Source organism: Pantherophis guttatus, chromosome 9, assembly GCF_059756535.1.
Source record: "Pantherophis guttatus breed Tessera chromosome 9, ASM5975653v1, whole genome shotgun sequence".
Lineage (NCBI taxonomy): Eukaryota > Metazoa > Chordata > Lepidosauria > Squamata > Colubridae > Pantherophis > Pantherophis guttatus.
The window spans coordinates 5,904,338-5,927,138 of record NC_142071.1 but is presented as its reverse complement, the minus strand read 5'-3'; the positions used below and the strand labels follow the sequence as shown (position 1 = coordinate 5,927,138).

At 45.1% G+C, this 22,801-nt stretch overlaps 1 protein-coding gene across 1 annotated transcript in view; it reads right to left on the bottom strand.

Annotated features, from left to right (window-relative positions):
* Positions 1 to 1,644: 1,644 nt before the first annotated feature.
* Positions 1,645 to 22,801, bottom strand: part of PHYHIP (phytanoyl-CoA 2-hydroxylase interacting protein) — a 57,118-nt gene continuing 35,961 nt past the window's right edge. The window contains exons 2-5 of the mRNA XM_034432927.3: positions 18,068 to 18,251; positions 11,435 to 11,609; positions 8,718 to 8,835; positions 1,645 to 4,775 (exon numbers count right to left, since the gene is read on the bottom strand). Of these exons, the coding sequence (XP_034288818.1) occupies positions 4,241 to 4,775; positions 8,718 to 8,835; positions 11,435 to 11,609; positions 18,068 to 18,232 (993 nt within the window). The 5' untranslated portion in view covers positions 18,233 to 18,251 and the 3' untranslated portion in view covers positions 1,645 to 4,240. The remainder of the gene's footprint in view (positions 4,776 to 8,717; positions 8,836 to 11,434; positions 11,610 to 18,067; positions 18,252 to 22,801) is intronic.

The window sequence follows — 22,801 nt, the reverse complement described above, 5'->3', positions numbered from 1 at the left end:
CTTCTATACTTCAAATTTGGGAGGCTGGGATTCTGGGAATATGTCAGTAATTTAACACGGGGTTGAAAGGAGCCAGCCTCATCAAACAACCATCAAGCTCTGTTATGGAGCTTGTGGGTGGAATTCCTTCTGTGACAGGTTCAACCTTCTTCCATCAGACTCTCTTAACTGCATTTGATTTGCCCACAGAACCACAACTGCACATTTTGCTTTGGAATCACTTAGATTTCAGAAGCTTTGGAGCATCCAGTTTTGGTCACCATATAAAAAAAGATGTCGCGACTCTAGAAAAAGGGCAGAGAAGAGCAACCAGGATGATGAGGGGACTGGAGGCTAAAACATAAAATGAATGGTTGCAGGAACTGGGCACGGCTAGTCTAGTGAAGAGAAAAGAAGGACCAGGGGAGACAGGATGGCAGTCTTCCAATGTTTGAGGGGCTGCCTCAGAGAGGAGGGGGTCAAACTATTATCCAAAGCACCCGAAGATCAGACAAGGAATAATGGATGGAAACTGATCAAGGAGAGATTCAACCTGGAAATAAGGAGGAATTTTCTGACAGTGAGAACAATCAACCCATGGAACAGAAGTTGCCTTCAGAAGTTGTGGGAGCTTCACCACTGGAAGCTTTCAAAAAGAGACTGGACTGCCATCTGTCAGAAATGGTGTATGGTCTCCTGCTTGGGCGGGGGGCTGGACTAGATGACCTACCAGGTCCCTTTCAACTCTGTTAATCTGAATCTATCTAAAACTATCAAAGACCCGGAGACTAAAACATATGAAGAACTGTTGCAGGAACCGGGCATGGCTAGTCTAGTGAAGAGAAGGACCGGGGAAGACATGATAACAGTCTTCCAATGTTTGAGGGGCTGTCACAGAGAGGAGGAAGGGGGTCAAGCTATTTTCCAAAGCACTCGGAGGCCAATCAAGGAATAATGGATGGAAACTGATCAAGGAGAGATTCAGCCTGGAAATAAGGAGAATTTTTCTGACAGTGAGAACAATCAACCCATGGAACAGAAGTTGCCTTCAGAAGTTGTGGGAGCTTCATCACTGGAGGCTTTCAAGAACAGACTGGACTGCCATTTGTTGGAAATGGTGTAGGGTCTCCTGCTTGGGTGGGGGGTTGGACTGGATGACCTACAAGGTCCCTTCCAACTCTGTTAATCTAATCTACAGTCCTCCTGCTCATCATCTCTGCTCCACAGGAATGCAACCAAGGTTCTCCTGCAGATAGCTGAACTGCAGGGAAATGCGATCATTAATTGCAGGCAAGCTATCGGTGAAAACCTTTCCACCACAATCAACTGGTTTACAGTCAACATTCTCCCAAGCTTACTGAGGGATGCAACAGTCTGGAAACTAACCAGAATTGTGAAGAACACATTGCAGGCAGGTATCTAGGAATGTCGAACTCACAGAGTTGAATGTTCCCCACCAGTCACGTATGTCAGCTCACACGAGGCTTGATAAATCACCCCCCGGCGTGCTGCTTGCTAGACTGCCAAAATCCATTCCAGAATAGGAATGGTTGAGGTGTTGCATTTTTGAAACACTGGTTTGCATGATCTTGGGCTTTATTTGGCTGGATAGATTTGGAGGCTGGCTTTGTTGGAGGCTCCAAAGACCCACAAAAATAATAATAATTTTTTTTTAACTCCTCTGTCTCTTCTTTATTTCTCTTTGGGTTCTCAGTAGATGTCCTTCTCAAGGTAACAAGAGTATCTTACGGAAGTTGGCTCTGTGTGTGTGTTTGTTTGTTTGTTTTTTCCCCTTCAAGTCAACCCTGGAATGGGAAAGGCCTTTTAAATGTGGGGCTGGTTTTCTTCTAGGCCTCGGGCTTCTAACTTGCTGCTACGAAATGAATTCTCTTTAAGATCTCAAGCCCAGCCAGTGAGGAGTAAAGAAGGAAGGCCCAGAATTTCTTGACGTTCAAGTTAGACAGAACTTCTCAAAGTTCCCTGCGGAAAGAAAGGATGCTATCGGCAGCTTTGCTCTGATAAAGGAAACAATTGCTCACACAACCCAAGAAAACCCATAGAAACAAAAAAACTTGTGATGGAGGCCAAGCCTTCAGCATAAAGAGGGTGGCTGGCAGATGTGAGGAGCAGCTGTCAAGAGCAGGTCTAACCTGTCTCAGGAAGCCGGTTCCCGGTGATGGACTAAAGGCATGGGCACGTTGAGACTGCACAGAGATGTGGGGAGTGGCTGCAAATGAATCTTTCTCCTTACAGGCCAAGAGAAGTTCTCACTGTTCATTCTGGAGCAAGGGTCTTCAACCTTGGCAACTTTAAGCCTGGAGGATGTCAACTCCCATAATTCCTGGCTGGAGAATTCTGGAAGTTGAAGTCCTCCAGGCTTAAAGTTGCCAAGGTTGGACACTTCTGTTCTGGACGATGCCCCAACCTGCTTGCCCGGGTTACAAGCTTGAAGCTGTAAGCTCGGCTCACTGAATGGCACATTAGGTCTCTAAACAAGGAGGTGTAAATTGTGCAGCTGTCATTGTCCTTGGGACGCCCAATGTTTACCGCACCTCCTGGCTCCTGAGATCAAAATCTGAAGTTAGTAGCAAAGAGGGGAGAAACTTTCAGTCTGTGGGAAAAAGAACGAAACTGAAGGGAAGGAGACAAGGCTGTGTAAGGCAGAGAGCTAGGTAGTCCTCGATTTATGACTACATGTGAGCCCAGAATTGTGGTCATTAAGTTGTTGATGTTTTTTTAAGCAAGGCACCCATGAAATCCTGGCTCATTGCAGTCATTATGCAGAGCAGGGGTGCCTCAGGGAGCAGGGGTTGCTGAACAGATAGTCGTAAGTCAAGGACCACCTGTATTACGCTTGTGGCTTATTTCAGGTATGATGCTATAAGCCGGTTGTTCTTCCCTAAGCCATTATTTGGGGTGAGTCATTGTTCCTAGGTACATCAACTACGGGTTGCAAACCGCAACAGCTAAATTCACACAACCCACGGAATCACAAATTGCATTCCAGTTTAATGGGAGCTGTGAATTTAAGGTATGAAAGCTGGAACTATCATCTTATGAGTCGTCCTGCATTGTGGGAAAGAAAAACAAATCACAATCAAAGCAGGAGCGGGGTGGAGAAAGCATTCAACCGTGAGTGATTTGTCTTTCCGCCTTACTCTCCTGCCTGCGCCATGGAGGTGGCTCCAGCTTCCCCGTCTTCTGAACCCCCAACCCAGAATGAGACATGGGTATGAGCTTTGCCAGCCCAGATCTGTAACCGGTTATCATGGGAAAACAGGGAAGCCAAGCTGGGTATGTTTGCATAGCAACATCGCCCATCAGCATTCCAGTTTCTAGCACACCTGTTTGAACCTGTTGTTCCTTCTCCCCTTCTTCTTCTTCAGTCAAAATAAATAAAGGACATAAATAATAAGGTGTCACACCCCGTGGAAATGAGCAAAAAAAAGAAAGAAAGAATCTCTAGGTAAGAATCCCTTCTTCGCTTTCCTTCTCTCGCCTACATGCCCATCCCAGCTTTAAGCTTATTTTACCCGCTGCTCGTTTCTTTAAGCTTATTCTACCCACTGTTAGTTGAGGTGGTCTTTGTGCCAGCTGAGCTTTTAACCCAGGAGAAACCTTCCTGAAGGTGGTGGGGAGACGTCTTCTTCCAACCTTCAATGTACTTCTTTAAAAAAAAAAAAAAAGTAAATCATGCTACGGATGAAGAGAACCCATGGGGGGAAAAAAATACTGTACACGGTATGGAGAAATGGGCCAAAAGGAGCAAGTTGCAAGATGGAGTAGCACTTCTAGATAGTATATTTTGCTTAGGAAACTACGTGTTCATCAGACTGGCCGAACTCCCTGCTGTGTGCGCAAAGTGAAATGTCCGTTTGAGTTTGGGTTGGGAAACGGAAGAGAACGGGATGGTTTTCCTGGAGAAGGGACCTCAAAAAATTGAGGGCTGTCCTTAGTCAACCTGGAAATGCAGGTCCTTCAATGCTGACCTGCTTGCATGCTCTCTCTCATTCTCATTCTCTCATCCCAAGTCCAAAATCTTATTTACAACGGCAAGGAAACATGCAAGAAGAGAAGGGCAGGGGGAGAGAAAGGAGGCAAGGACAGCAAAAAGGGGGACTTCTCCAGTATCCCCTTCACCCAAGGTGGACCCCCGTTCTCAGATAGTCTCACACGTACATTGAAGGGCCATGGGGCTCACCAAGACCTCTCATATTGGCGTTCATTCCATCTCCCTCCCTCCCCACCCTTCCCTCTCTCTCTAGCGCCCCACGCTGATGTTACAGGTCTTGCAGCTCGGATCCTTTTTGGCATCGGCCGTCGAGAGGCTCATGAGCTGGTGGCCACTGATCTCCCCCAGAACTCCTAGACTGAGGTCAACTGGCTCCGTATAGATGATCTCCAGGATGACATCCTGGGCATGGCGGTAGACGAGCTCGCCGTCCTCCACGCTGCAGGTCAAGAACTTGTTGCAGGAAATGTCCAACTGGGGCAGTCGCTCCCGACAGAAATTATCTCCAGCAGAACCTTTCGGCGCCAGCACCAGAATGACGTAATGGTAGGCAGTGTACATACAGTAGAGATCCGCGAAGTAGAGGTTGGTGTTGGGACCGAAAAGGCGCTGTGCGGGTACCTGGAAACGATAGCGGCCGTAAGGGGAGTCTTGGGGAGGCTGGCCGTTGTTGAACTCGGTATTACAGCTGAAAAAGATGCCATGGAGCATGCCACTGGTGGGCGAACCATGGCTGCCACTGTTGTCCTTCAGGTACGGCTTCATGACGTCTCCACAATGCATTCTGGCCAGAAGGGGAGACACGGATAGTTAGGAAAGGGATGAGGTTAGGAAGCAGGCCAACCTGACATTTGGGAGGAAACCAGGTAGGCATTATGATACGGTGATAGGCCTTCATAGCTACACGTCCACCGAGACCTTCCATTTTCAGGAAGTGAATACTAGCGACTGTTCATTAAACAGTAGCTAAGAGCAGGTTAGGTGGTTTATGGCCTCAGATAGCCTCCATTTTCCTAGCTCGGGGAGGAGAAATCGGAGTTAGCATGGTAATTAAAGAATTAAGGTTTCAATTTAGAAGACCTACATCTAAATCCTATTTCAGCTGCATAGTTTGCTAAGTGACTCTCAACCAGGCACAATGTCATAGCTTACCTATGCTGCAAGGATAAACAGGAAGCAAAAGCATTTTGAATCTATCTTAAACCCTACTAAAACTCTCCTATCTGGAACCTTTTAACTGGGCAAGCTGGTATACTGTAAGGCAAAACATTTCGAAGCAAGGTACCTCAAAGTGGACCAAATTTCAGAATGCATCCAAAATCCAGGTTCCCATGACTCCTTAGAATTGAGATTCGGCAAAATTTTATAAAACATTTTATGGCGTAAAAGCATAAACATTTTACAACACAATACAAAATGTCATAAATCATTGTCTGTGATCAACTCAGGGGTGAAATCCAGCAGGTTCTAACAGGTTCTGGAGAACCGGTAGCGGAAATTTTGAGTAGTTTGGAGAACCGGCAAATACCACCTCTGGCTGGCCCTGGAGTGGGGTGGGAATGGAGATTTTGCAATATCCTTCCCCCCAGGAGTGGGGAGGGAATGGGGATTTTGCAGTATCCTTCCCCTGGAGTGGGGTGGGAATCAGTGGTGGGTTGCTCCCGGTTCGCACCAGTTCACAAGAACCGGTAGTAAAAATTTGTAGTAGTTCCGAGAACCGGTAATAACATTGGCTGGCCATGCCCCCGAACCGGTCCCCAGTCCGGTCGCTGCTCACTTACCCCGCCTACCTCATCAGAGGCTTTTTTTTTTTTACTTTTAAAAGCATTTTTTCTACAACCGCTTCGGCCAAAAAAATGCTCTTAAAAGTAAAAAAAAAAAAGCCTTTGATGATCCTGCGGCTCAGCTGGGATCGTCAGAGGCTTTTCAAAGCATTTTTTCTACAACTTCTTCAGCCGAAGAGGTGGTAAAAAAAATGCTTTGAAAGGCCTCTGACGATCCCAGCTGAGTTGCCTGATCGGCAGAGGTTTTTCAAAGCATTTTTTTCTGCAACCTCTTAAGGTTGTAGAAAAAATGCTTTAAAAAAAAAAAAATTGGCCACGCCCACCCAGTCACATTAACCCCCACCAAGCCACTCCCACAAAATAAGCCACGTCCACAGACCCGGTAGTAAAAAAAATTTAGAACCCACCCCTGGTGGGAATGGAAATTTTGCAATATCCTTCCCCTGCCACGCCCACCAAGCCACTTCCACAGAACTGGTAGGGAAAAAATTTGGATTTCACCCCTGGATCACCCCTGGATCAACTGCTGATGTTTGACGGTGCTATACAGTTGAACGCGGACTACTTTCAAGGCAGATACGTCTCTGAATATCCCACTGAAATTTTAAGAACTTTTCAAGAAACTCTGCCACTGTTGAAAGCATTGAGGGATTTGGTAAGGCCATATCCCTGAAACGATGACCAAAGGGGGTAAGAATTGTCTAGTCATGACTTCAGTCTTGGAGGAAGGATAAAGTCAGATCAGATTGGGTAGCGATTATGAGAGATCATGTTATGTGCTGGTTCTGAATTTTATGCTAGGAGCAGGAAAGAATTAATACAATCTCTGAACTTCAAAAGAAAACATCTGCAGGAAGTTCTTGTGAAGCAACCGAAGCATGGGTAGGATTTACTTACTTTCCCTAATGATTTGCAAATATGCGTGTGGCACATTTGCTTTGCTGGCACGTGCGTCTTTTACGCATGCCTCAAAAACCTGCCTAAATAGGATGGCATAGAGCTGAGATGGGTGAGCGGTTGGGCAGGCTCACCCGTGATTTCTGCTACCAGTTTGGGCGAACCAGCCTGAACAGAAGAACGGGAAGGGAGAAGATGAAATGAATTATCTCAATTCATTGGAAAGACAGGCTAACATTTAATATCAGTGAGTGAATCAGTATGGGAACAATGAGGAATGTCAGTGTGACTATATATTCATTTCTCAGGGAGAATTTGAAACAAGGTTTAAACTGTAAAAGATAAGATACTCTTAGCACATTTTTTAAAAAGGGGACGATGGATGGATATAAAAATATGGACGCTAGGATTAGCATTTTCTTGATGAGGTTTTCTTCTTCCTGCTCCAAGCCATGACTATCAGGTTAGAAGAGTATCATTTGGGCTGGTGTTCTCAACCTTGGCATCTTTCAGATGTGTGGACTTCAATTCCCAGAGTTCCCCAGTCATTTCCCCATGGCTGAGGAATTCTGGGAGTTGAAGTCCACACATTTGAAAGCTGCCAAACACTAGATTTTGGACTACAGAAATGGCAACTGAAAGCATCTAGGCCCGTGATGGCGAACCTATGGCACATGTTCCACAGGTGGCACGCGGAGCCATGTCGCCTGGCACGCCAGCTTAGCTCCAGGAGTCTCTGGAGGCTGGGGACAGCAAAAAACATCACTTCCTGTCCAACTGGAAGTTGGGAAATGGGCTGTTTCGGGCCTCCGGAGGGCCTCCGAGTGGGTGGGGAAGGCTGTTTTTGCCCTCCCCAGATGCATAGAGAGGATCTGGAGCCCGGTGAGAAAGAAAAACGGGCCATCACGTGCCAAGAACGGGGGGGAGGGGGTGGGGGTTCACGCATGCATGCATGGGGTGAATAGAATTATGGGTGTGGGCACGCATGCGCACGAACCTCCCCTGCCACCCCCTTCTTGGCACGTGATGGCAAAATGGTTAGCCATCACTGATCTAGGCCAAACCCAGCTCTCATAATGAAGTCACTTCTGCTCATCTCCACCTCCAAACCATGTTTTTATCATAACTATCAGGAGCAGAGGTCTCCAATTTTGGCAACTTTAAGGCGTGTGGACTTAAACTCCCAGAGTTCCTCAGCCAGCTTTGCTTCAATTCTGGGAATTGAAGTCCACACGTCTTAAAGTTGCCAAGGTTGGCAACTTTGCTGGCTGAGGAATTCTGGGAGTTGAAGTCCACACGTCTTAAAGTTGCCAAGGTTGGCAACTTTGCTGGCTGAGGAATTCTGGGAGTTGAAGTCCACACGTCTTAAAGTTGCCAAGGTTGGCAACTTTGCTGGCTGAGGAATTCTGGGAGTTGAAGTCCACACGTCTTAAAGTTGCCAAGGTTGGCAACTTTGCTGGCTGAGGAATTCTGGGAGTTGAAGTCCACACGTCTTAAAGTTGCCAAGGTTGGCAACTTTGCTGGCTGAGGAATTCTGGGAATTGAAGTGCACAAGTCTTAAAGTTGCCAAGGTTGGCAACTTTGCTGGCTGAGGAATTCTGGGAATTGAAGTCCACAAGTCTTAAAGTTGCCAAGGTTGGCAACTTTGCTGGCTGAGGAATTCTGGGAGTTGAAGTCCACACGTCTTAAAGTTGCCAAGGTTGGCAACTTTGCTGGCTGAGGAATTCTGGGAGTTGAAGTCCACATGTCTTAAAGTTGTCAAGGTTGGCAACTTTGCTGGCTGAAGAATTCTGGGAGTTGAAGTCCACAAGTCTTAAAGTTGCCAAGGTTGGCAACTTTGCTGGCTGAGGAATTCTGGGAGTTGAAGTCCACATGTCTTAAAGTTGCCAAGGTTGGAGACCCCGATCAGGAGGGAAAGAATTTGGATGAAGAAGACAAGCGATTGCCAAACATGGGGTGGTGGATGTCATCGACGTTGACCCCCCCTCACCCACACCTGGGCTCTCCCATGCCTTCATGGATTCGGGGGCTTTGCGGACACTTACCTGACATACTGGAAATACTCTTTAGTGTGATTCCGATAGAAAACAGTGAACCGCAGCATCCTCCCCGAGATGAGCTCGGCTTTTTCTTGCAACTGGGCCAGATGTTCTTTAGCATAGTCTGCAAGGAACAAACATTCAGAGGTTCAGATATTTTAAAGCAGGTTTTTCATGCGACACCTCTCCGTGGCAAATTGCCCCTTCCACATGTCGCCTTCTCATTGCTTCCTTTTGCCTCGAGCGGGTTTCTCCTGCCTCCCTATCACTTCTCCCTCCCGGGTGGCACACCCTTTCCCTCCTACACAGCCAGGTTTGCTGCATGGCAAAATCTGGATATACCACTTTTCAGCACCCTTCAGCCTGTTCCAATTCCCATCGGCTTGGGCCTTTGTCTCCCAGCCAGCTCAAAGAAGTGGTTTTTCTCTCCTCGACTCTTTGACTTTGAAGACTTCCAAGAGTTGCGTATGTGGCTTGCTTTTGCGTGCAGTAAGTAAGGGCCTTCCAAACTCGATTGCACAAGTCCTTAAAAGGCAGAGCTCCGGTGGGCAGATAAATGGAGAGGAATCGCTCTCTATCCCAGGGAATGAATGAAGAGACTGGGCAACCATTTGTCTACAACGGGGGTCAGCAACCGGTGGCTCTGGAGCCGCATGTGGCTCTTTTATCCCTCTGCTGCGGCTCCCGCTCACTCAAAATATGCGTCGCAACCGCCAATGTGCGACACCCGCCGACATGTGATTTATTGAGCTTTTCAACTCCCCGGTAGGCCAATCATGGATAAATCCAAGAAAAGAAAAGTTTCAGAAAAAAACAAAACGTTTAATTCAACTATATATGCTAGTTTTGTGCCGCTCAAAAAATAGTCAGGCACGGGAAGGGTTTTGTGGCTCCCGGTGTTTTCTTTTCTGTGGGAAATGGGTCCAAATGGCTCTTTGAGTGTTTAAGGTTGCAGACCCCTGATCTAGAACAGGGGTGTCAAACTTGATTTCACTGAGGGCCGCATCAGGGTTGTGTTTGACCTCGGCGGGGTGGGTGTGGCCAGGGTGGGCAGGGCCAGCATGACATCACTTGTGTCAGGGGTGCCTGTGATGGCCCTAGTGCTCTGCCAGCAAAAATGGGCTCCTGGGCTCCGTTTTAAGCCGCGACAGCCTCCTGCAGCCCTCTACCAGTGCAAACGGAGTTTTGTTTTCACTGGCAGAGGGCTGCAGGAGGCCATCGCAGCTGAAAACAAGCTTGGGACGGCCCGAGCTCTGTTTTTGCTGGCAGAGGCACCACCGGCTGGTCCTTCACTGTTTCTAGGGTGGCCCTGTGGGCCAGATCTAAGTATCCGGCCTAGGCGCCTTGAGTTTGAATGTTTTAGGGACTTCTGCTTAAGCAGAAGGTTAGACTAAAAGACCTCCAAGGTCCTTTCCCACTCTGTTATTCTGTATTCTGTAAAACTCTGAGAGAAGAATGACAGGTAGAGGTACTTCCAATTTATGTTGGAAAGGTGCCGTTGGCCAAACAATGTCGACTGGCGGCCCCCAGGGGGAGGGCCTTCTCTGTGGGGGCACCTACGATCTGGAACGAGCTCTCCCCCGGAGATACGGAGGATCCCGGATCTGCGCACCTTCCGCCGCGTGCTTAAGACTTTTTTATTTCATCAAGCTGGCCTGGCCTAAATCTTCTCCCCTTTTTAAATGTAAATTTTAATTTGTTTTTAAATCATGGGGTATTTTAAAGTTGTTCAGCCAAATTATTTAATTCGTTTTTATTCTATTTTAAATTTTTGTATTTATTGTGTTTTATCCTGTGGCTGTTCACCGCCCTGAGTCCTTCGGGAGTAGGGCGGTATAGAAATTTAAATAAATAAATAACATAAAGGGACATTTTATCATTTGGGAGGATGTGTAAGGAAGTTAGAAGAGTCTGGATTCAAATACGCACACCAAATTGGAGGATTTAAAAAAATAAAATAAAATTTTTCTTTGTGGGACTGGGGGGTGGGGTGAGGGAAGTCATGGAACTCTGTTTTTTGTATAAATGCAGCAGGATTATCATATGTCCCAAAGATGGAAAGATTCAGCACTAACTCGAATGGAGGAATAGTTAGTGAAGATGATGGAATTTGCTGGGATGGCTCAATTTTTATTTTTATTTTTTAAATTTGATTTATATGCAGCCCTTCTCCGGAGACTCAAGGCGGCTTACAATGCGCTAAGCAATAGCCTTCATTCTTTTGTATATTTATACAAAGTCAGCTTATTGCCCCCACAAACTGGGTCCTCAATTTACCTACCTTAGAAAGGATGGAAGGCTGAGTCAACCTTGAGCCTTGGCGAGATTCGAACCTGCAGTAATTGCAGGCAGCTGGTCTTAATAACAGGGTGCTTTAGACCACTGTATTACCAAGGCTCTTGACGACTTTGATCAGACAAAAGATAATATCTGACTTTATTGCTAGTTGGGAAAGCTCTTGTGGACATTTTGCACAAAATAGAAAAAAAGAATGAATGGAATGAATGAATGAAAAAAAATGAACGGTTTTGATGATTAGACAGAATAGATTACAGAAAAAGGAGAATCATGTTGTAACCCTAGAGTAAGAGGTAAATGTATGATAGGAGCCCTGGTGGCACAGTGGTTAGAATGCAGTATTGCAGGCAAACTCTACTCACAATGCAGAAAATCTACCAGGTAGGCATGGAAATCTCTATTGGTCCTTTCTCTTGCCCACTCACCTCCTGTGCAGAATTCGACAGTCTCACTCCATCCAGAGACGAGGTACTCTCCATCACTTTGCTTCACTGCAGTCTGCACTGCCACACTGTACTCTGTCCGGGGACTCAGAAACCAGTGGCCCCTCACCGTCATTGGCAGGGCCACTGCCTTAGCTACCAGCTTGGTAGGGACATCCTGCAGAAAGAAAAGAGGCAAGCTGTGTCAGGAAGAAAACTATATTTGGGCCATGGACTTTGCTGGGCCAAGACCAGGGGTGAAATGTTCCCGGTTCAGATTGGATCGCCTGATCCGGTAGCGATGGTAGTGGGTGGATCGGAGAACCAGTAGCAAACATCCCTGTGCATGAGTGCAAATCAACATCTGAATTACTGCAGATCATGGCTTCAAAGAGTCTAGTTTAGAAAGAATCTAATTAGGAACTCTTGGTTACTACTAAACAAAAATTCCTACCAAAATAGATCCAGTGAGTTGCTGCAAACTGTCCAAACATATTTTATACCATAGAATTTGAGTTCCTGATGTATAAAGGGAAAGGTTCCCCTTGCACATATGTGCTAGTCATTCCCGACTCTAGGGGGCGGTGCTCATCTCCGTTTCAAAGCCGAAGAGCCAGCGCTGTCCGAAGACGTCTCCGTGGTCATGTGGCCGGCATGACTCAATGCCAAAGGCGCACGGAACGCTGTTCCCTTCCCACCAAAGGTGGTCCCTATTTTTCTACTTGCATTTTTTACCTGCTTTTGAACTGCTAGGTTGGCAGAAGCTGGGACAAGTAACGGGACTTCACCCCATTATGGGAGCTCCTGATGTATACGCAGTGCATAAATATAGTTTTAAGGACCCAACCAGATTTCCTATCTTATTTTTCCCATTTTTACATTTCAATGAAATGTCCTCTCCTCCCCAAAAGAAAAATAACTTCCAGATACTGGAGAAAGTAATTTCTCCCACTCTGTTTTGTGACTAACACCTATATTATGTATGCCTTTGTAAATATTTAAGCAGCTTTTACCAATATGCCCTACCTTTCCATTACTTTTCTGCTCCCAGACAAATTGTTCCATCAACAAAACAAAAAACACAACAACACTCTTCCATTTGAAGTACCCATCAGTCGGGGGTGTTGCAAAAGATTAGTCATTTGAAGGATAACTAAAAATTAGTTGGTTGAAAGTATATTCCATTTAGGAGGAAGCTGACTCATAAGCCAAGTTCTATTACCTTTAGTTCAATCTAAGCATCTCTTAAATTTCTCTAAAAGCAAAGTTTGCTTTTAAGGTTAGACGGACGTGGGACTTCACAAACATTGTCCTGACATCTTTCTCTTTTTGGATGACACAGAAAAAAACAACATCCTGTTTAGATCGGTCCTTCTGAAAACACTGTATTAGTATTGCATCCTTTTATCCCCCAGAAATTCGTAAAATCTCTGATCTCCGTGTATCAATATAAAGATTTTAATTGGTTTTAAATGGGATTTTAAATTCGGGGTTTTATAAATTGGGCCTATTATTTAATAATCTTAATTATTTTTAAATTTTGTCTGTTTTTGTGTTTTTAATTAGGCTGTACACTGCCCTGAGTCCTTCGGGAGAAGGGCGGTATAGAAATAAAATTAATAAATAAAATAAATAAATAAATAGTAGATGATTTTGACTGGTTAAGTGTCTTCACTCATCTACTCTAATCTGGCATCAACTGCTACTACAATTCTCAGTAAGATACACATCTAAGGGAACCAGATAAATTAGATATTGCTGTCCTACATTAACAAAAATATTTGGGGGTGCAAATATTTACCATATTTTTCGGAGTATAAGACGCACCATTTTCCCCCAAAAAAGAGGGTGAAAATCTGGGTGCGTTTTATACTCTGAATGTTGCCCCACCCAGATTCTCAAACTGAGGTTTCAGAGGCTGAAAAAAGCATCAGAAACAAAGCTTCAGAAAAGAAGCCTCCAAACAGAGCTTCAGATAAAAAGCCTCCAAACAGAACATCAGAAAAAAAGCCCCCAAACAAAGCTTCAGAGGCTTTTTTTCTGAAGCTGTTTCGGAGGCTTTCAGAGGCAGAAAAAAAAGTTTTTTCTGAAACAGAGTTTAAAAAGTTTTAGAGGCAGAAAAAAAGCAAAAAAAAAAAAAAAAAGCAAGGCACAGAGCTCAGAACCAAGGAACCTGTTGCTAAAATTCACCTCTGGGAACAGCTGATTGGGGGTATTCTGGGAGGCTGATTTACCTGCCAATCAGCTTTTTTCTTATTTTCCTCCCCAAAAACTAAGGTGCGTTTTATACTCTGAAAAATACGGTAACTTAAAAAATAGTTTTCAAAATTTTTTTGGAGCTGCTGCTTGATCCTCTGCACAGGTCCCTTCTTCACTGGAACCGATGAAACTGCCTCTCCCACATGATGTAAATACAGGTAAGTCCTCCACTTACGACCACAACTGAGCCCAAAATTTATGTTGCTAAGTGAGACATTTGTTAAGTGAGTCTTGCCCCATTTTACGACTTTTCTTGCCACATTCATTAAGTGAATCGCTGCAAGTTGTTAAATAAGTAACACGGTTGTTAAGTGCCTTTGCTCCTCTTTTAAGCCTTATGGGAGGAGCCAATCATCTCCAGGCCTTACTCCTGAGTTGTCCCTTATGTTTTAACTGTTTGTGCCTTCTGGCAGCTCTGCGCATGCGCGCATCTTCTAGCTTTACTCCCAAGTTGTCATTTTTTCTTCAGCTGCTCTTGCCTTCTGGCAGCTCTTTGCATGCGTGCACTAGGAACAGGCTCCTCCTTTTCCTCTGCCTCTCAGCTGTCCGACTCTGGAGGCTCCGGAGTCCGTGCATCACTCCCAGGTGGCCCTGGCCCTATCTCTACCTCATCCGGGCCTTCCCCAGACTCTAGGACTGGCCCATGTTCCTTCCCAGCCTCCTCACTGTCCGATTCCACTGCCAGCTCTGCAGGCTGCTGGCAGACCACAACACTCTACTACAGGGGTGTCAAACTGGATTTCTTCGAGGGCCAGATCAGCATTGTAGTTCTCCTCCACGGGTCGGCCGGAGGAGAGGAAACGGGACGGGGCAGACACCTCCTGCAGCACCCTACTGGCAAAATGGAGCAGGTGGGCCATGAGGCGCCCTGGTTTGGCAAGCAAAGTGCTGCAAGAGCTCGTCCAGGCCTAAAACGGGGCACAGGGGAAGGCCTCACACAGCCACACGGTGCCCCGGGTTGGCTGCCAGAGGCACCGCAGGCCGGCCCTTTGCTATTTCCAGGCCGACACCGCGGACCAGATTTAAGCACCGGATTTGGCCCGCGAGCCTTGAGTTTGGCACCCGTGCTCTACTATGATTTGTTTTTTTAAAAAAACGAACTTTTCTCAAGTGTGTGGGCTGATCAAACACGAGAAGGAACACTTGAGGGAACACTGCTTTTAAGAGCGAACAAGGCCTCCCCAACGGGTTTTAATATTCCTCTGCAGCGTTGTTTCCGTGGCAACAGCATACACACAGAAGGAGCCCAGGAAAAAAAAAAAAGCAGAGGAAACCATCTAATCGCAGGAAGGGGGGAAAAAAATAGTTAAATGTGAAACAGAATTTCCATAGCAACTAACCCCGCTAAGGAGCATCACAATTTGTGACTCCATTTCGAAGGGAGCAACGTGACTTTTCTACAATGGTTCAGAATGGGGCTATTTGACGGATCCTTGGGCTACGTTTTGAAATTGCTTTCACAGGACGTCCTCGACTTTAACCACCATTATTGGGATGAGAATTTCTGTTATTAAACAAGGTGGCGGTAAAGCAATCGAAGTTATGACTGCAGAAATTGCTGCAGTTGTTAAGTGAAACACGGAGTCGTTAAGCAAAGCTGGCTTCCCCCCCCCCACTTGACTTTGCTCAAGTCGCAAATGGTTATCCCATGATCCCAGAATGTTTCAACTATCATCAATACATCCCAGTTGCCAATTGCCCAAATTCTGATCACTTTTTTGAGTATCTTTATAAGTTCAAAAGGGACGCGGTGGCTCAGTGGCTAAAACGCTGAGCTTGTCGATCGAAAGGTCGGCAGTTCAGTGGTTCGAATCCCTAGTGCCGCGTAACGGGGTGAGCTCCCGTGACTTGTCCCAGCTTCTGCCAACCTAGAAGTTCAAAAGCACGTCAAAAATGCAAGTAGAAAAATAGGGACCACCTTTGGTGGGAAGGTCACAGCGTTCCGTGCGCCTTTGGCATTGAGTCATGCCGGCCACATTGCCACAGAGACGTTTTTGGACAGCGCTGGCTCTTTGGCTTTGAAACGGAGATGAGCATCGCCCCCTAGAGTCGGGAATGTCTAGCACATATGTGCGAGGGGAACCTTTAAGTTCGAAGAGTTACTAAATGAATGGGGTTAAGTCAAGGACTACCTGTATTATTCTACATCCTTAATTCAGGATCGGAGAAAGTTGAGATTTCCTTTTCCAGCAGGTACTGTTGTAATCAAAGTTAGCCTCCCGGATCAGTCAACTTCAGTCGGGGAAAGGAATTTTATTTTCTTTTATGCATGAGACCAATCGGGTTAAGAGATCTAAGAATTCCTAAACGATGTACAACTGTAATTCCTAACACCCTACACCAGGGGTGGGTTCTATTTACTACCAGTTCGCAGTGGGGCCACGCTTGCACAGGAGCAACCCACCACTGCCCTACACTCTGGAAAATGTAGTGTAGGAAGTTAGCACCCACCCTTCTCCTAGGAAAATGAGATATTTTAGGAAATATTAATTTCCATTAAAAACCATCTTTTGAAAGAGCCACCATGTTTCCAGTGTCTTTCTCCCCAGAAGGACATTTCTTCCAACAGTAGTTCAGGCTAAGGATTGGATCTTATCATTCGTGAACTGAATGAACCGTTCTGAATGAACCAGTTTGCTGGGCCTGGTGGCTCAGCAGACTGATAGCATTGTGATTAACACCAGCTGTCTGCAATTACTGTAAGTTCGAATCTCGCCAAGGCTCAAGGTTGACTCAGCCTTCCATCCTTTCTCAGGTAGGTAAATTGAGGACCCAGTTTGTGGGGGCAATAAGCTGACTTTGTATAAATATATACAAAAGGATGAAGGCTATTGCTTAATGCATTGTAAGCCGCCTTGAGTCCCCGGAGAAGGGCGGTATATAAATCAAATTAAAAAAAAAAATCAGATACAGCCTTGACCACGAGAAGCAGATTTCAGGCACAAGTTTCCAGTAAGTCAAAGTTTAACAGATCTTGTTTTCTCTCTCCCCCTCTATTTTAAGAGTTGCTGGTAAATTTCCAGACAACATTATGAACTATAAATGATTTTTTTTTTTTTACCAGATTTGTTTTCAAGCAACCTGCGCAATACAAATGTGGCATTCCAATTGCCATCAGCCCTAAATGATGAGAGAATTCCATCTCACAAAACTCTAGTTTGGTTTAGAAACTACAATTCCCATTGTTGCCTGGGCTGGAAGAATTGCTAATTAATCACCTTAAGGACATAGTATAGACATGCTCATGGGGGCTTCCAAAGAGGAATTAGGTCAGTGGTGAAATCCAAATTTTTTTACTACCGGTTCAGTGGGCATGGTGTGGCTTGGTGGGCATGGCAGGGGAAGGACACTGCAATATCCTTCCCCCATTCCCTCCCCACTCCTGGGGGAAGGATATTGCCAAATCTCCATTCCCACCCCACTCTAAGGCCAGCCAGAGGTGGTATTTGCCAGTTCTCTGAACTGCTCAAAATTTCCGCTACCGGTTCTCTGAACTGCTCAAAATTTCCACTACTGGTTCTCTGAACTACTCAAAATTTCTGCTACTGGTTCTCCAAAGTGCTCAAAATTTCCGCTACCGGTTCTCTGAACTACTCAAAATTTCCGCTACCGGTTCTCTGAACTACTCAAAATTTCCGCTACCGGTTCTCTGAACTATTCAAAATTTCCACTACCGGTTCTCTGAACTGCTCAAAATTTCCGCTACTGGTTTTCTGAACTGCTCAAAATTTCCGCTACTGGTTCTCTGAACTGCTCAAAATTTCTGCTACCGGTTCTTTGAACTACTCAAAATTTTCACTACCGGTTCTCCGAACTGCTCAAAATTTCCGCTGCCGGTTCTCCAGAACCTGTCAGAATCTGCTGGATTTCGCCCCTGAATTAGGTTATATTGTTTACTCTTCATCCAAATATTATTCAGATGTTTAAATTAAAATTTAAACATTTAAATTTGAAAGCCTTTGAAAATTTAAATTTAAAGCCTTCTCAGAACAGTAAGCACCTAAATCACAATAATAAATCAATTCTTAGCATCCGCAGAGTGGCCATGTTGGTTAGATATGAAGGCAGCTATCATTTGTATGGGGCTGTGGAGGAGAAGGTTGCATGTATGTGGGGCTGAAAACGCAACAATGGCAATTTTAGGAAAATGAAGACAGCTTTGTCCACCAGAGTTTGCAGTCCAACATAGACCAAGTTGGAAGGCTCCTAACTGGAGAGTACTGCTTCTAAGAAGGACTTCCACCAACATGATCCAACAGGAGTAAAAAAAACAAAAAAAAATTATGAAGCAAAGGAATGATCAAGGAGAGACAAGATGCCGTAACGATTTCTGCCCTACTCCGCACACCAACATTTTACACTGCTCTAGTGGCTCACCCGGTGTTTGAACTTGTTGGAGCTTTTATTTTCCTTCTTGTTCAAATCGATGAAGTAGTGGGTAACCCTATCCAGGTCTCCAACGTCCATGGACCAAGAAATTCGGAAGGAGTCACAGGTGATATTGTTGATCTCGATGCTGTGCGGGGTGGACAACAGCTCCATGATCCGACCGATTTGGCTCCTACAATTGAGACAGTGGAGAGAGGGTTAGCCAGATGGTTAGGTTTGCAGCAACCTCTCAGGTCTAGCCCCAAGAATGACCTAAACAATTCAGCCAAAATTCAGTTCTTTCTTTGCTCACACCATATAGACAGAATCTTGCCAGATTAAACCTATACTTCTGTATCCCTAATGGATATACCTTGGGAGATTTTAGGGACTGACTAACTGAACAGATATAGTGGTGAAGATGCTGACCTAGAAACCAGGAGATTGTATTTAACAGTTTAACAGAGTCGGAAGGGACCTTGGAGGTCATCTAGTCCAACCCCACCCTGGCCCAAGCAGGAGACCCTACACCATTTCTGACAGATGGCAGTCCAGTCTCTTCTTGAAAGCTCCCAGAGATGAAGCTCCCACAACTTCCATCGGTTGATTGCTCTCACTGTCAGAAAATTCCTCCTTATTTCTAGGTTGAATCTCTCCTGGATCAGTTTCCATCCATTATTCCTTGTCTGGCCTTCGGGTGCTTTGGAAAATAGCTTGACCCCTTCCTCCTCTCTGTGGCAGGCCCTCAAATATTGGAAGACTGCTATCCTGTCTCCCCTGGTCCTTCTCTTCACTAGACTAGCCATGCCCAGCTCCTGCAACCGTTCATCGTATGTTTTAGCTTCCAGTCCTCTAATCGTCTTGGTTGCACTTCCTCTGTCTCTCATCCAGCTCTGGGCTGTGCTACCTCTTGTCTCATCCCACTCCGTGCAATAGGAAACAGTCACTTCACTGTAGTCCATCACACTACCTCCCTTTTCATTGGCATAATCCATCACATCCTCTCTGGGATGTCTACCCCCCTTCCTAGAAAAATGCCCGCCTCAATGTAGTGCATCCTATCACCTCTCCTTCGTAGGCGCAGTCTATCACACAACCAGGACTTAAGGCAGGGAAGGGATCAGAAAAACTACCAATGCTGGATCAAGTGGCTTCTGAAGGATTAATACATGCAATGCCTAAACCATCCGGTCAGCGGTACGAGTAATGCATCCAAAGAAATCAGAACTCCAAGGCAGGAACGTTCCTCAAAGAACATATTTTATTGGATGCATCGTATCAGCACAGCTAGTGAAAACCAACTCTAATATTTTCCTGCGGTTACCGTGTAATTAAAACGGCAAAAATTTCCCTCCCCAGGTGTCACAGATCACATTGTCCAATCAAAGCTGGTGGGGGGCTCCCTCGATCACTTCTGCTCCAACTATCACCTTTTGGGATGACCTTGGTTCCCAAGGGAGAGCTCATTTTGCCTACATGACATTCTAGCTATTTCCCCCTCATCCTCTCCCCGTAGTGCGTGGCAACTGTGAAGTTGGCTCCAGCCAGGTTCGATTCAGAGTTGACACATCCTTTTTTGACAAGTGGATGCTGAAGGTTCACACATATTTTTGTGTGAAGAAAACAGTATTCCTGGCACCAATGATTTTTTTTTTCTCTTTCTCATTCTTGGGGAGACTCTGAAATCGAAAGGATGGGGAGGGGGAAGTCTGCATGCGGTGGTCTTGACTCATAAAGAAAGCAACTTCCTTCTCACACTTCTCTCCTTCCTCCTTCCCAATCTGTTTTTTTTTTTCCTTTTGGGATTACATGTTTTCCGTTGGAAGTTATTGCACAGAAGAGTTAACGGCTAGAGAAAAACGACAAACTTTTTAAAAAAATTCCCAATGCATATTTGCATTGCAGCTTGGGAATTGTGCACAGGTGAATCATCATATAGGGCACCCTTTCTCCGACGTGAGTGTTTTTCCTCACTGGAAAATTCATAGGGGCTGGTGAATCTGGAGAGTTTCTTTGATAGAATTTGAAAGATAATTCTAATTCAGTTAAGAAGTTAAATTCGAAAAGACAGCAACTCAGCGCATTAAGTTCTTGTAGGCTGGAGTGATGGGGAGGCAGGAGAGGTACGAAAACAGAACTGCCTGTAATTCTGCATCCCTGGAGTTCAACCACTGCTTCTGTCTGGTTTGGTTCTGCAACCCAACAAGACAGACACCGACTTCAGAGGATAATTAGAACTGCAGAAAAAACAATTACTAACAACCTGCCTTCCACTGAGGACCTGTATACCCCACGAGTCAAAAAGAGGGCTGTGAAAATATCTACAGACCCCTCGCATCCTGGACATAAACTGTTTCAACTCCTACCCTCAAAACGACGCTATAGAGCACTGCACACCAGAACAACTAGACACAAGAACAGTTTTTTCCAAAACGCCATCACTCGGCTAAAGAAATAATTCCCTCAACACCGTCAAACTATTCACTAAGTCTGCATTACTATTGCTATTAGTCTTCTCATCGTTCCTATCACCCATCTCCTCCCACTTACGGACTGTATGTCTAACTTGTTGCTGAAGCCTTACGATTTATATTGATTGTTTCCTAGTATGATTTGATTGCTTATTTGTACCCTATGACTATCATTAAGTGTGGTACCTTATGATTCTTGATGAATGTATCTTGTCTTTTTATGTACACGTGAGAGCATACACCAAAGACAAATTCCTTGTGTGTCCAATCACACTTGGCCAATAAAATTCTATTCTATTCTATTCTATTCTATTCTATTCTATTCTATTCTATTCTATTCTATTCTATTCTATTCCTATTCCTATTCCTATTCCTATTCCTATTCTACATTACCTTCACCCCTCCCCTCCCCTCTTCTCCTCCCCTCTTTCCTCTTCTCTCGTTCTCCTCTCCTCTCTTCCCCTTCTCTCGTTCTCTTCTCTTCTTTTCTCTCCTCTCCTCTCCTCCCCTCCCCTCTCCTCCCCTCATCTCTCCTCTCCTATTCTATACCATTCCATTCCATTCTAATTTCATTATTCTATTCTGTTCTATTCCTGATTCTATTCTATTCTATTCTTTTGTTATGGTATGGTATGGTATGGTATGGTATGGTATGGTATGGTATGGTATGGCATGGCATGGCATGGCATGGCATGGCATGGCATGGCATGGCATGGCATGGCATTGTTTCAGATTTAATCCACCAAGCCAGCTTTGCAATGATACCGGTCCATAGCTGCTATCTGTTGGTTCCTGGGCTGAATCAATGCATTTTGAGACTCAGTCACCTAAAAAACAGGTGCTACCACCACCCCCATACCATGACAGAGCAGGTGTTTTGAGAACAACTGACAGCGAACAGAGGCTTGACAGAAGGAGGAATATTTTCAGTTTGAAGCCTAGGCAGAATAATCAAGAGATGGTTTGCAGCGAAGGATGTAAAACAGGTGAACTAAGAATCCTACAGAATCCTATCTAGTTTTCTGTGAAGGCTGAATTAACCAGTTCTTATAACATTCTTAGGAAAGCAAAATGGGAACTCTGTTTCTATCACGTAGATAGCAACTGGATGGCTATCACTGTGGAAAAACACCAACAATAATATCATTTTGCCAGATGCCACAGCTGTGGTTAAAAATATTTTTATACGGGTATATTGCACATACGAAAGCTGCAGTCGGCAATGCAGATAACATTTATCCAGAACCTGTCAGAACCTGCTGGATTTCACCCCTGTGGGGAAGGGAAATGTTTCTAGATCCAACACAGATACAAGGGTACTTTGGAGTCAAGAACGGTTTTCAACTTTGTCTAGAAAACTGCTCTAGCTGAGGTTGGACAGGGATCACTTGACGCTCTTGTGAATACCAGAAACATTCAAGCCAACATGGAAGTTGCCATCAGAGCAAAATGTATTCATTTCGTTAGTAATGATTTAGTCATATGATTAAATATGCCTGCCAAGAACATATTATAAGACCCACATAAGCTGCCAGAATGCCATGCCTACATCAATATGTTTGTCTTGATATTTGAAGCCCAATAGGGCTTGAGGGTCAAATATCTAAGTTTGTGTTGACTTAGACCAGTGTTTCTCAACCTTGGTAGCTTGAAGATGGGTGGACTTCAACTCCAAGAATCCCCCAGCCAGCAGCGCTGGCTGGGGGATTCTAGGAGTTGAAGTCCACCCATCTTCAAGCTTCCAAGGTTGAGAAACACTGACTTAGGCAGTGTTTTCAGTCAAAAACCAAAACAAATCCAAAAAAGGATTATCCGAACGATTATTTCATGCATAGAAGTCTTTTTTTTGTTGCCGTTGTTCGTTCTGCTCTTCACCTCGTCGCACGCTTGGTTATTGCAATGATTTATACTTGTTACTCAGATTAAATATTTAGTAACAATTAGTGCAAGACAAGCTATTATATGTTAATCCTCCTGAATTGTTTTTGGCAAGAACTTGGTTAAGAAGGTCTTTTGGGCAAGAATGGGTTTGAGAAAGCAGCAATTTAAAGGAGGGTATTCTTCATAGAGAGGCGCGTATGGCTGAGCAGTTAAAGTCACAAACCTGATCAGTTGGAGAGCTGACGTCCCCTGTTTGAGTCCCGAGCTCCGGGCAACAGGGTGAGCTCCTGTTACTTGCCCCAGCTCCTGCCCACCTTGGAGTTTGAAAGCATGCAAACGCAAGTAGGTAAATAGGTACCACTTTGGTGGGAAGGTAATAGCGTTCCGTGTG